Source organism: Adiantum capillus-veneris, chromosome 27, assembly GCF_014529385.1.
Source record: "Adiantum capillus-veneris isolate H3 chromosome 27, ASM1452938v2, whole genome shotgun sequence".
In the NCBI taxonomy this organism is placed as follows: domain Eukaryota; kingdom Viridiplantae; phylum Streptophyta; class Polypodiopsida; order Polypodiales; family Pteridaceae; genus Adiantum; species Adiantum capillus-veneris.
In genome coordinates this window covers 104,025,646-104,039,482 of record NC_140957.1, presented here as the reverse complement: position 1 = coordinate 104,039,482, position 13,837 = coordinate 104,025,646, and the positions used below count along the sequence as shown (strand labels likewise).

The 13,837-nt window shown below is 42.7% G+C and overlaps 1 protein-coding gene across 1 annotated transcript in view; it reads left to right on the top strand.

Moving 5' to 3' along the window:
* The window catches only part of LOC147422484 (dynein-1-beta heavy chain, flagellar inner arm I1 complex-like), a 345,996-nt gene extending 332,509 nt beyond the window's left edge, over positions 1 to 13,487 (top strand). The window contains exons 59-71 of the mRNA XM_086503137.1: positions 7,743 to 7,877; positions 7,979 to 8,175; positions 8,267 to 8,381; positions 8,493 to 8,681; positions 8,760 to 8,900; positions 8,995 to 9,133; positions 9,219 to 9,340; positions 9,477 to 9,677; positions 9,763 to 9,954; positions 10,044 to 10,487; positions 10,644 to 10,876; positions 12,186 to 12,504; positions 13,025 to 13,487. Of these exons, the coding sequence (XP_086359263.1) occupies positions 7,743 to 7,877; positions 7,979 to 8,175; positions 8,267 to 8,381; positions 8,493 to 8,681; positions 8,760 to 8,900; positions 8,995 to 9,133; positions 9,219 to 9,340; positions 9,477 to 9,677; positions 9,763 to 9,954; positions 10,044 to 10,487; positions 10,644 to 10,876; positions 12,186 to 12,504; positions 13,025 to 13,261 (2,664 nt within the window). The 3' untranslated portion in view covers positions 13,262 to 13,487. The remainder of the gene's footprint in view (positions 1 to 7,742; positions 7,878 to 7,978; positions 8,176 to 8,266; positions 8,382 to 8,492; positions 8,682 to 8,759; positions 8,901 to 8,994; positions 9,134 to 9,218; positions 9,341 to 9,476; positions 9,678 to 9,762; positions 9,955 to 10,043; positions 10,488 to 10,643; positions 10,877 to 12,185; positions 12,505 to 13,024) is intronic.
* The last annotated feature ends 350 nt before the right edge of the window (positions 13,488 to 13,837 follow it).

Genomic DNA, 13,837 nt, shown 5'->3' with positions numbered 1-13,837 from the left:
AAAAAAAAGCAAAATTCGCGTCGCTCATCATTTTCCAAAAAAAAAAACCTCAGCCTCCGCGATTTCCGGAAATTAGGGTTTCTGTTGTCCGTCGTCACTTTGTGACAGGGTATCCATAGTCGAGAGGAAATCCGAACTGGAAAAGAGGAATACGCGTAAAGACACAAGCACAAGAATAAAGATGGGTTCTGAGAAGCTTTTCTTAAAGAGCGGAATATTTTAACGAGTTTTCCGAAAAGAGCAAACGCTTTCCCGCGAGGAATCTATGTCTGCATTGCATTTGTGCATGTGGTTGCATCCAGGGACGCTTGGGAAGTGTTGTGAAAAGCATTGTTTGAAACTTATAAGGTTTTATTGAGTTTTTGGGCAGGTTCAGACCAATTTTAAAATATGCCACTTAGAAAATAAAGCAACAAAACCAGCCAGCGAATTCTCTCTCCCTATTTCGGGTAGAACAGAATTTTTTTTATTTTTTCTTTTAAAAACGGCCGCGATCTCTACGCGAGCAGCTATTCGTGTCGTGGTCAAGGAGCTATAAAAGCACCACATACCCTCACTGAAAGGAAGTTACCAACATCAGCAAGAGAAGACTCGGCCGCCAGGTAACGCAAGAGATCGCGAGACTACGAAGCACGGAAGTTGCTTTTCCCGCGCAAGAGCGACAGGTATCTATTGTGGATTCGCCATACGAATTGTTGTCGCGTGTTTGTGTTGCTAAATTGGCTTTATCTTACAGAAAAATAATTCTAAATGAATTATTGGATTTATAAGTGAGAGGGTTTTCTCGCTTGGAACACCAAGGAAAGATAATTCTAAATGAATTATTGGAATTTTAAGTGAGAGGGCTTTTCTCACTAGAGACATCCGAGTACAGAGTATTCCTAGTGCGTCATTTAAAGTAATGACGGGAACACTGAGAACGGGAATATCTGTAAGGCCACCAGGAACGGGTACTTCTGATGCGTCACATCGGATGGGTGACAGGGAGCATCGGAAAGAAGTATCCGACCATCCGGGAACAGACATCTCTGATGCGTCATAGGATGGGTGACATAGAGCATCGTGAAGGAGATTGTACCGTAAGTTCGGTAGGAAAGGACTAGGTGATGGGTATTCCTGATGCGTCACAAGGTGGGTGATGGGTGCATCGGAAAGGGAATATCCATATTCGGGAGGAAATTCCGAACTGTGTTAGAATTGTGCACAAGGAAAGGCAAGCACTTGAATGAAGATGGGTTCAGAGGAAACTTTGAGGAAAAACAGATGCTTTTTGAGAAAGCGGGATTGCCTTTCGGGAAAGCAGATGCTTTCTCGCGAGGAAGTCTATGTCTGCATTGCAACTGTGCATGTGATTGCATCCAGGGACGCCTAGGAAGTGCTGTGAAAGCATTGTTTTTAACTTATAAGGTTTTATTGAGTTTTTGGACAGATTCAAATCATTTTTAAAGATGATCGACCGCCCACTTGATAAGTGGACAGCCATCTGATAAATAAGGCAACAGATCAGCCAACGTTTTCTCTCTCTCTTTTTTTGGCAGAGCAACGAAAAAAAAACGAAAAAATTATTTATTTTTTTTTAAAAAAAAAAACGGCCCCGATCTCTACGCGAGCAGCTATTCGTACCCGTGGCTAGGAGCTATAAAAGCATCACATGCCCTTACTCAGAGAGGAGGACCAATCTTTGCAAGGAGGAGATGCTGCTGCAGATTTCAGCCGTAAAGAAGACATTGCCGGTGATGCCCATGGCTGCCCCAAGTGTACCAGATGTCGCCAAGACCCAGTGCGCGAGTTCCCTCGCGAAGAAGTGCCTACAAAGCGTGCTTCCATCGCGACAAGTTGTTGTTTTTCTCTGTTTTCAGCCCATAAACGTCGTAGACGGGGCTGATTTACGAGAAGGAACCCAAGAACACACCTCTTTTGTGTGTGGGATTGGAAGAGAGGATTTTCTATGTAGAGATCTCTTATGGGGAATTTCTTTTTCGAGAACCGAGTTGCGTTTCGAGCGTTGAGACTTTGAAGGTAACAATTTTCATGTTATGATCTTTGAGTATTTGATTGCAGGTGTACTTCCTCTTCGTGAGGGAGTAGGAGCAGAGGAAGGCATGAGCCTCTGCAGGAGAAAAGCGCTCTGAGGAACTAGAGCCAGATCAGCCCAAGGGTTTCGTACCCGAGTTTGGGAAGTAGATCCACGGATCGGAGAGAGGTAGTCTCTCAAGTTGTGATCCGGAAGTTGGGATTCCCAAGTAAGGACTTCGTGTCCGGGAAAGCAGAATTCTTCTGCGGGAAGAGGACTCTGGAAAGAGAGTTGGAAAAGAGTTGCAGGGATGCCATGCCCAGAGTCTGGAAGGTGAGATCCAGAGACGAGAACCTTGATTCTCGAGGAATTGGAATAAGGAACGTAAGTTCCTTGGAATAGGGTTTTGCCCTAGGAATCGGAAGCTGAGGCTTTCGGGAACCATCAAGTCTTATTCTAGAACGAACGTGGTAATACGTTCGGTTCAAGTGCTTGTATAGACTTCTCCTCAATAATAAAGATACTATTACGGGGGGGGACCAGCCCATCTTCTGGTCCCCAGTACTGTGTCGATCTTCTCACTCTCTATCTCTCTCTCTATTTATTTCTCTCCATATCCTCTGGCTTCAGTAATACGTGATAAATCCTATTTATCCGAATGTATTTTATATTGTTATGCGCTCCCGTTTGTGACATTTTGCGTGTGTGTTTGCAGGTATTTCATCGCGAAGGAGAAGCGAGAAGGCTTCAGCCTACGCTTGGAAATTCTGGAAACGGAATTCGGAAATTGTCTACGGAGTCTCAACTCCGAGTACAGACGGAAAAAGGATTGAGAGCTCGTCTCTCGGATTTCCCTTACGAGAAGGAACGACCATCAATTCAGAGATTTAGAACGGAGGGGTTTTCTCCGGTTCTTGTGCTTGTAAAAAGATTCTCCCTAATAAAGGATTCTCTTTAAGGGGGGGGGGGGGGGGCCAGCCCATCTTCTGGTCCCAAGTACTATGTCGATCTTCTCTCTCTCTCTCTCTCTATGTCCTTTGGCTTCAATATTAAGTGATAAATTCTATTTATCCGAGTATATTTTATATTGGTATGCGCTCCCGTTTGTGACAGTGGTATCAGAGCATGGTCTCCTCTCTTTCTCTATAAAGGAGGACGACTCTGGGAAGATACGGGAAGAAGCCATGACAAGCCAAGAGAGAAGTAAGCAGGCGAAAACCTAAGTCCTGCAGGAAAAGCTCGCAAAGTTGGAAAAAAAAAATTCTCTCTGCAAGAAGTCGACACAAGACTTGGGATTCTCTTCGAAGGTGACAAGAGCATGATGCTCAAGAACCTAGAGAATCCAAGGAGCGGAATGCTCGAGATTCTTCAGAATCCAGAAAATATCCATGAACGTCAATCCAGAACTATAGCCATGAAATCCCGTCATTTCGGGAAGGATATGAAGAAGGTCTTTAGACCTAGGAACACTTCCGGTCAAGTTTGATACTTTTGACGGAAGGGGAGATGCCGCGAAAGCTACCGCTTTCATTCGACAGTTTGAAGTTTCCTTTGCAAACGGCAATTTCTGAAAAAGCGTCGAAGGTGAGGCATGTGACCAAACACCTCAAGGGGATTGCAAGTACTTGGTGGTATACCAAAGTTCTGCAAGGAACTTACAACAAGACTTGGATTCAATTCAAGGCTGCATTTTTCGACCAATTTTTTTCCTCTATGCTTTGAGGAAGGCATCCAAGAAGATTGGGATCGGTTTGCCCAATAGGAACACGAGTGAGTCAAAGCAAGTAGTGGTTCACTCTTGCCAAGGTAGCTCCACTCTCGACCCTCTCTGAGGGAGGAAAGATGAAGAAATTCAACAAAGGACTTTTGCCTGAATTTTGTAGATGCATTTGCAAAATACTTTGCAACAGATGGTAGAGTCGGCAATAAAAGTTGTTAGTGTACATAGAATCCATTCCCCGTGGTGGGACGGGAAACATTGAACACAGAAAGTTTGGAGTAAGGGAATGAAATCTAACTCCTGAGTTCTTGAATAGAAGACCCTTGAACTTTAAGTGAGAGGGCAGGTTTTTAATCAAAGTTAAATCTTTGAGGAACTCATAAAATGCGTATTGCTTTTGTGCACGAGATATGCATGTGTCTAACCAGGACAATCACTCTCGAGTATTTATGAGAGTAGGATCAATTTGAAACATTGTTTTCTGAGGTTTGCTCAACCATCCGGAAGGTCAACTATTGATCTCGTATCCGGTAGTTCACCAACAAATTACCTGCTATTGCGGGTAGGACGGCAAAAAGGAAGGAACCATTCCGAACTTTCAACCAAGAAAAGCTTTCACTAAGCTTATGAACCAACACCCCCTCTCCGGTCAAGGAAGACATGGTAGTGCTTTTCGCACAAGTGACTCTCTTTACGAGGGAAGGAACAAGTGACGACTAAGGCCTGTCTCGAGGAATCCAAGGATTGAAATCCTAGTTTATTTGATGAGCGGGTTTTGCTCTAAATCGAGCCAAGGGATCGCCAGGTTGAGCGTCTCGCTCTAAGGATCTTACGAAGGGAAGGAAATTTCCCAGGTTCACTGAAACTCTAACAAAGCTTAAGAATTATGTATACCTTTGAGTACATGGATAACACACGAAGATGCAGACCTATGCCAAGGAACTGGATGAGAGTTTGTTATACTCTCTTGAGCGCCTTTTTTCGCGCAAGGATATTCCGACACCAAAATCTCTATTTGAGATGTGTTCGGTAGAAGGAATTTGAGTTTCTCTATGGAGAAGAGGTTTTCTTATGGTCGTTGATCATTGAGTACGCTATGTGCTTTTACCATTATAGTAGCAACTTTTGGTTGCGGTATATGTTTCTCCATGAGCAGATCAAGTAGCATTTACATGCTGCTGGAATAAATTCGAACTATTATGTTCATAAGAATATAGTTCGCCAACCGTTTCAAAATGGTAAGAATTACATATGGGAGAACTTCCCTGAGAATCAAAGAGGGTTCGCTCTATTGTGAACCGGGTTTGAACGTACGTTCAGAAAATGCTATGGCTAGAATCCTCTCTGCCTGAGATTTTGCAAGGCGTCATTGATGCTTGCAAGGAGGAAAAGATTGGAAGAAAGTGCGCCATACACAAGGAATCTTCGGATTGGAACCGTCCGCCTACGTTGAGCGACGGCCCGAAACAAGAACCTTCTTTAAGGTGATCACAGACTTTGTTTGTGAAGGAAGACATCGAGATTAATACTCTTATGATTTGGGCATTCCCTATGTGGGAGGACACAAGAGGTTTAATATCCTCATGACTAATAGCGCAAGGTTATGCGCAAGGACTTAGACCTAAGTTTATTTTTAGGAGGATGATTCTTCTCGGGATTGAGAAGGTGGAATTGAGTTAACAGATTCTCGGAAAGACGCGAATGACGAGTTCTTACATGGCTCGTAAGTTTAATGAATGGTGAAGGATATCCTCGAAGTACTAGAGGAAGGACATGAAGTGGTAAGGTAAGTATTGAATTATGAAATTTTTGTTTAATTTACTTTTTAAGTTTTGTACTAAGAAAGGACCAGCTCAACTCACCATTGAGCAAGATTTGGAATTTTTCCGGCTTCTTCCCGACAGTTCACTTGGACCTCTACAGTTGAGGACAACTGTTTATAAGTGAGAGGGATGTTGCTAAATTGGCTTTATCTGACAGAAAAATCATTCTAAATGAATTATTGGATTTATAAGTGAGAGGGTTTTCTCGCTTGGAACACCAAGAAACTAATTCTAAATGAATTATTGGAATTTTAAGTGAAAGGGTTTTTCTCATTGGAGACATCCAAGTACAGAGTATTCCTAGTGCGTCATTCAAAGTAATGACGGGAGCACTATGAACGGGAATATCTGTAAGGCCACCAAGAACGGGTACTTCTAATGCGTCACATCGGGTGGGTGACAGGGAGCATCGGAAAGAAGTATCCGACCATCCGGGAACGGACATCTCTGATGCGTCATAGGATGGGTGACAAAGCATCGTGAAGGAGATTGTGCCGTAAGTTTGGTAGGAAAGGACTAGGTGATGGGTATTTCTGATGCGTCACAAGGTGGGTGACGGGTGCATCAAAAAGGGGATATCCATAGTCAAGAGGAAATCCGAACTGGAAAAGAGGAATACGCGTAAAGACGCAAGCACAAGAATAAAGATGGGTTTTGAGAAGCTTTTCTTAAAAAGCGGAATATTTTAACGAGTTTTCCGAGAAGAGCAAACGCTTTCCCGCGAGGAATCTATGTCTGCATTGCATTTGTGCATGTGGTTGCATCCAGGGACACCTGGGAAGTGTTGTGAAAAGCATTATTTGAAACTTATAAGGTTTTATTGAGTTTTTGGGCAAGTTCAGACCAATTTTAAAATATGCCGGCCGTCCACTTAATAAGTGGGCAACCACTTAGAAAATAAAGCAACAAAACCAGCCAGCGAATTCTCTCTCCCTATTTCGGGTAGAACAGAATTTTATTTTTATTTTTTTTTTAAACGACCGCGATCTCTACGTGAGCAGCTATTCGTGCCGTGGTCAAGGAGCTATAAAAGCACCACATGCCCTCACTGAAAGAAAGTTACCAACATCAGTAAGAGAAGACTCGGCCACCAGATAACACAAGAGATCGCGAGACTACGAAGCACAAAAGTCGCTTTTCCCACGTAAGAGCGACAGGTATCTATTGTGGATTCGCCATACAAATTGTTGTCACGTGTTTGCGTGTGTGTTTGCAGGTACTTCATCGCGAAGGAGAAGCGAGAAGGCTTCGGCCTACGCTTGGAAATTCTAGAAACGGAATTCGGAAATTGTCTGCGGAGTCTCAACTCCGAGTACAGACAGAAAAAGGATTGAGAGCTCGTCTCTCGGATTTCCCTTACGGGAAGGAACGACCATCGATTCAGAGATTTAGAACGGAGGGGTTTTCTCCGGTTCTTGTGCTTGTAATAAGATTCTCCCTAATAAAGGATTCTCTTTAAGGGGGGGGACCAGCCCATCTTCTGGTCCCCAGTACTGTGTCGATCTTCTCACTCTCTCTCTCTCTCTATTTATTTCTCTCTATGTCCTTTGGCTTCAATATTAAGTGATAAATTCTATTTATCCGAGTATATTTTATATTGGTATGCGCTCCCGTTTGTGACAGGCTGCCACTGTAACTACCACCACATAAACTCTCATAGGCCACTACATCATGGCATCAATCTCCTCCTCTATAAATAACCTCGCAGGAGTTGCTCTACATCTCTTAATAATGGTCTAGAGGCAGTGATGGTAAATGTTTCATTGACATGATGTACGAGAGGGACAAGGGCATCGAGATCTATAATCCCTGTAGCTCTATCCACACGAGTCCCATGACCTGAAAAGTGAGGTGTCCTATAGTATAGAACATTCAATAAATGCATGTATGTCAATGACTCATGATCAAGTGAGAACCTGGGATCTTTCATACGGTCTTTCAGGTGTGAATGTTTCATTGTTAGGTATTTGATCGCTTGAAGTGACCTAAGGTACTGAAAAATATGACTTCAGAAGCTAAAGCACAACTCTTTATCCACCAATAGGAATTTTTTCAAAAGATTTGTAAAAGAAGAAAGTTTTTTTTCCACCTACAGCTCTGCCCTTTTGGCAAGCCAAAGACCAACAAAGCTTGATGCACCTCTGTAAATTTATTGACAACAAATCAATTATTGTGTTCAATGTAGGTTACAATGGGGAAGAAAACTCAAGCAGCTTGTGAGGACCAAATTCTCCGGCTTCTTGCAACAGCAGAGGGGCCCTTGCTAGATAATTTGGATCTGATTAATACACTCGACGTATCAAAGGAGACATATGAAACGGTTTGAATCCTGACATTGATATAAACAGCAATTGGCTCTCGCATATTTTCTCATGTTTCACATTGGTTGCTACAACAAACTATGGTTTGGCATCTAAACAGGTCAAACAATCTTTGGAAGTAGCAGAGGTGACAGCAAAAAGCATTGAGGTGGCTAGTGCAGCATACAAATCTTGTGCAGAAAGAGCGTCCTTGCTTTACTTCATCCTAAACGAACTGGTTCCAATAGATCCCATGTACCAATTTTCTTTGGAAGCATACATGGAGCTTTTCCTTATATCGATAATGAGATCAGCAAAGTAACCATCTTGTCCTGTGCTTCACAAGTTGAGGCTTAGTTTACAGTTCTTTTAAACCCTACAGCCTGACAATTGTGATACTTGCTTTTAGGTCTGACAATCTTACAGAGAGAATCAAAAGTCTCATCGATTACCATACTTATGCCGTGTATAAATACACGTCTCGAGGCTTATTTGAGAAGCACAAATTGCTGATGTCCCTCTTGGTATACTTTGAAATGCAGCATGTGTTATATGTAGATGTTGACAGTATCTAAAAGGTTATTTCTTTCAATAAGGTTCATTTTAAATTTTTTTAATTATGTGAATGGTTACAGATATGCTCGAAAATCCTTTTAACATCAAATGTTATCACAAATGATGAATGGCAATTTTTCTTGAGAGGAGGTTCAGTCTTGGACCGTTCCAAACAGCCAGCAAATCCAGCTCCAGAATGGATCTCAGAGTCGTCGTGGGACGATGTTACAGAACTTGCTACATCTCTGCCCACCCATTTTGAAGGCATTGTAAGTTCTTGCATGCTTTTTCAAAGCAGTAAATTGCTCTAATCTTTGCAATTCTGCATTTAATGGGCTGAATCTTAGGTTGGAAGTCTTCAACAAGAAACGGGAAGATGGGGAACTTGGCTCAGAACTTCTGAACCAGAAAATGTTGAGCTTCCAGGCGACTGGGAAGACAGATGCAATGAGCTGCAGCATCTAATCTTGCTCCGGTGCTTCCGACAGGTATCATATGCAAAGTGCTGCAAAGCAGTAAGTATACTAGAACTAAATTCCCCCTCAAGAAAACTCACCACTTTCTTCACAAACTTGTCCTCAGGATCGCTTGATGTCTGCAACAGCAGCATATGTAGCTAATGTTCTTGGACAGAAATTTGTAGAGCCACCCATGCTAGATTTAGCAGAGTCTTTTGATGACTCTTCACCGTCCAGCCCTCTTCTGTTCATTCTCTCTGCAGGTAACCATTGTGGCTCTAACCTAAAGGTCACTGCTTTGACAAACGTAATTGTTAAATTTTAAACGCGCGCCCTCAATTCCTACAGGGGTCGACCCAACTACTTCACTACAGCAGTTTGCTGCATCAAAAGGATTATCAGATCGATTCCATGCCGTTGCACTTGGTCAAGGACAAGGACCTGTAGCCATTAAACTCATAAATGAATCAGTAAGTCTTGTGCGTGGCATTTGACCAACTAAAATCTGCAAGAGCAAGACATAACAAACCACAGCACAATAGTTTGGTTACCTTCGTATCTCTACCCTCCTTTTACTGTTAAATTGAAAGGTTTGCATACTGACAGGCAAGAACTGGTGGATGGGTTTTCCTTGCTAACTGCCACCTTATGACGAGCTGGCTTCCTCAGCTAGAGAAGGTGATTCAGGAACTGGAAAAGAGCAATCCTCATGAAATGTTCCGACTATGGCTATCTAGCGAGCCAAATGATAAATTTCCCATCTCTATTTTGCAACGTAGTGTTAAAATGACAGCAGAACCACCCAAGGTAAGCTCATTCCCCCAATCCACAGACATTTAAAATCGAAAATAAACCTAGACTGTTCTCAGATACATGATGTGGCTACATGCAGGGCATGCGTGCCAATGTACTGAGATTGTACACTCAGACAACAGATGAATCATTCCAAAAGTGCAAGACGCAAAGCAAGTATCAAAAGCTCTTTTTCTCTCTTGCATACTTTCACAGTGTGCTGTTGGAACGTCGCAAATTTGGCACCCTGGGACTGAACATTCCTTACGACTTCAACGACACAGATTTTCAGGTACCTGCATTGGGCTTGTTATAAACGAATACTAGAAGCATGTCAAACTACACCCAATTTGAGTCTAACTAGCATGTCGTTGTTTGCAGGTTTCTAACGACATTCTTAAAACATATTTAGATGCCTATGAAGAGACCCCATTTGAGGCCTTGAAGTTCTTGATATCAGAGGCAAATTATGGAGGCCGTGTTACAGATGAGATAGATCGACGAGTGCTCTCCTCCTATTTGAACCAATTTTACTGTCAAGAAGCTCTTACTGTGCCAAACTTTCCCTTGTCTAGCATCGCCCTTTACCATATACCCGATGATGGAACATTACAGACTCACAAGGAATTCATACAAACATGGCCCACTGTTGACCGACCAGAGGCATTTGGGCAGCATACAAATGCAGATATAGCATCCCAGTTATCCGCTAGCAAATTGATGTTGACAACCATTGCTAGCCTGCAACCAAAGGAGACGAGCAGTAAAGGCGGAATGAGTCAAGAAGAAAAAGTAATGAATATTGTGACAGATCTCCTCCAACAGGTAACCCTCTTGCAAGTCAACGGCTCCATTGGCTTTAATGATGCAAGAGTAAGATAGGTTCTGCATGTTTACCTTGATCTTCACACGCCTACAATGATTTTTTTTGCTTCCATGCATGTTAAATAGCATTAGGAGAGGTTGTTGAAACTATTGCAGGTTCCAGAGCCTTTTGATCTCCCAGACATTCAAAGTCAAAAATCTGGAGACGCATCAGCATTGCATACAGTCCTATTTCAGGAAATAGAGCGATACAATATTCTTTTGAAACACATTCGAGAATCTTGCATGAGTCTACAAAAAGGCCTTCAAGGACTCGTCGTCATGTCACTAGAGCTGGAAACAATGTACAAAGCCCTCTCTGAGGGAAAAGTTCCAGCCAGATGGATCAAGTAAGCTTGAGAGACTGTCGACTAAATCAAATAATCTGTGCTATTATTTTTTTCATTAAAAGCCATAAAATGTAAGTCACCTAGATTCATTGTAGAGTCTATATCTCCAAGCCTACAAGTCTTGGCATCTTCAAACTTCAACTAATATGGACTAGGGAATGGTCGTGCACTAACAATTCCCCATAATCAGGGCGACCAGCGGAGGCCGGGAGCACTGATCATGGGAATGGTCTGTGCACGACCATTCCCGACCGTCAAAGTCCAAGGGAATGGGGGCCAATGCCAACTTGACACGTCGTACGTAGCAACCCTCTGCAGGCGACCACGAATACAATCACATAGCTAACGTGTTGCACGTCAATATCATTCCATGCACTGAACTTCTGAGGTGCTCGTCATTCCATGCAGATCACCATTCCTTGCGCTGACTTGGGTAAAAATGATTGGTTCTGCAACATTCACTGTTGTTTTTTATTACGTGTGCTGAGTTGTCACAGATCTGACGGGGCTTCAGCACGAGGAAAGTGCAGTAGATGTGTGGTCCAGAATGCACGCCCCTTGACCCTGGACTTTGACGGAACAGGAAAAGGCAATAAAAGCTCATAGTACAAATGGAATCTACGTAAATACTAATAGAGGGTTATCCTCTCTACATCTAGGTGGCACAATTGACGAGCATGGTATTTGACCGAGTCATCTCCACCTCCCTTAATCAAACGATGGCCTGGCCAATAATATGATTCAATGAGGCACACTAGTATTTAAGTACTTTGTACATGTGATAAATCCATTCAAGGTTAAGACTGGAAAAGACAATCCATATGGGCCATCTATGATCTTCATGCAAGGAACTTGAGGGGAGCTGCAAGTTCAGCTCAATCTCCCTTTTGATTATCATATTCAACTCAATCCTACCAGCTGAAAGAAGCCTCTAAACTATGACAAAAGAAAGATGTATGGACCTCAATGACCTTGTTCGCTCCAATCTATCATGTTGAGAGAAGCCTCTAAATATGAGACTAGGGAAACACATAAACCTAGATAGATAAGGAAAATCAGAAAATAGCCAGTATTTAAGTTGCAATTATTGACTCATGATTGTCATCTAAGGCAACAAAACGATCAGCTTTGCCGTGCATTATCTTGAGGAAATATGATGAAATCTTCACCGCCATCATCAGTTCCTACTATAAATTCTCCACAAACAGGACATAGTTCAGCTCTCTCTCTCTCTCTCTCTCTCTCTCTCTCTCTCTCTCTCTCTCTCTCTCTCTCTCTCTCTCTCTCTCACCTTTCGGGTGACGAGCAGGAGCTATCCTACGTTGAAGCCGCTGGGCTCTTGGACAAGGGATCTGCTGCAGAGATTGGGAGAGCTGAAGGCATGGGCGGATGGGACATATCCAAACGTGTACTGGCTGGGTGGGTTCACGTACCCAGCGGACTTCCTGACGGCGGTGATGCAGACGACGGCAAGGCGGAGCCTGGTGCCCATCGACACGCTCTCCTGGGAGTTCTCCATTGTGAACCGGGACGAGGCCGACATCAACGAGCCCGCAAAGGACGGGATCTTCGTCAAGGGTCTCTTCCTCGAAGGGGCCGGCTGGGACAAGGACAACGAGTGCCTCAAGGTCAGCACCTATTTGAATTAAGATAAGAGATACATTTGAAATTTGAAAGTTGCCCCTGGTCAGTCCATTTGTATTTTGTGGAAGTGGCTGTGTTTAGTTGATTAGCTTGAGCCTGTACTAAGATGATAAGATTTTTGCATGCTTATTGCATTCGTCACTACTTGTGGAGCTAGTAGTTCGTAGAGGTAAAATGGGAGAGAGAGAGAGAGAGAGAGAGAGAGAGAGAGAGAGTGTGTGTTAGTCAGTGAACTTGCTACAAAGCCACCACGAGAACGAGAGAGAGAGAGAGAGAGATTCAGTTTGCTTGCTCTAAAGCTACCATGTGAAACACATGCACACACACAGTCGGCATGCTTCTTACGTAGCTATCGCAAGAGAAAAAGGGGGGGGGGGGGGGGGGGGGGGGGGGGGGGGGGGTAGGGATCGGAGATTTGGCTATGAAGTCTGCATTGAATTGTGCAATGTGCTCTCTTATAACTACTTTCAATTACTTACTAGGTTTACTTGTTCAATTCTATAGGAGCCTCAACCTATGGAGCTTATTGTGCCAATGCCAATCATGCACTTCAAACCAATGGTAAGCAAAAAGAAGCCCACAAAAGGTATCTACATGTGTCCATTGTATCTATATCCCATTCGAACTGGGTCGCGGGAGAGACCTAGCTTTTTGCTTTATGTTACATTGAAAAGTGGAACAGTTTCTCCTGACCATTGGGTGAAGCGTGGCACAGCGTTGCTTCTTGCCCTTGCCAATTAAGCACATGCTTAGCAAAACACTCTTGGTGTGTTTCACTCTATGTTTTCTGTAAATTGTCGTCTTCAGAGAATTCAGAGTGAAGATTTTGAAATATATAACTATCACCCTTTATAATGTTCCTTAGTGAATATTGCAATAGTAACCATGGTACAATTATTCTTATGGATCCAATCTTGCAAAAATATTGTTTGAGGATTGGCTTTGTGAGGTTTTTTAATGCATTTGAAGGCTTTCTTTGATTAACTGAGGTTTATTTTGTGATCAACAGTTGCAATTAAAAATCTTTTCTCCAAATCAAAACCCTTTAAATTGTTGAAAAGAACATTGGCATTCACCTCTTATACTTAGTTTAGGGCATTTTAAAGTAATGTCATTCACTCTCCTTTATAGTGTTGAAAAGAACATTGGCATTCACCTACTATAATTAGGTTAGGGGTAATTTTAAATTATGTCATTCACTCTCCAATCCATTTTGAATTTATTTACTTAAAAGAGGAACCGATCTTGTAACTATGCAGATAGTCTTTATGGAGTAGTGTTATGTACTTCTCTATGTGGAGTGTTTTAGATCGTTTT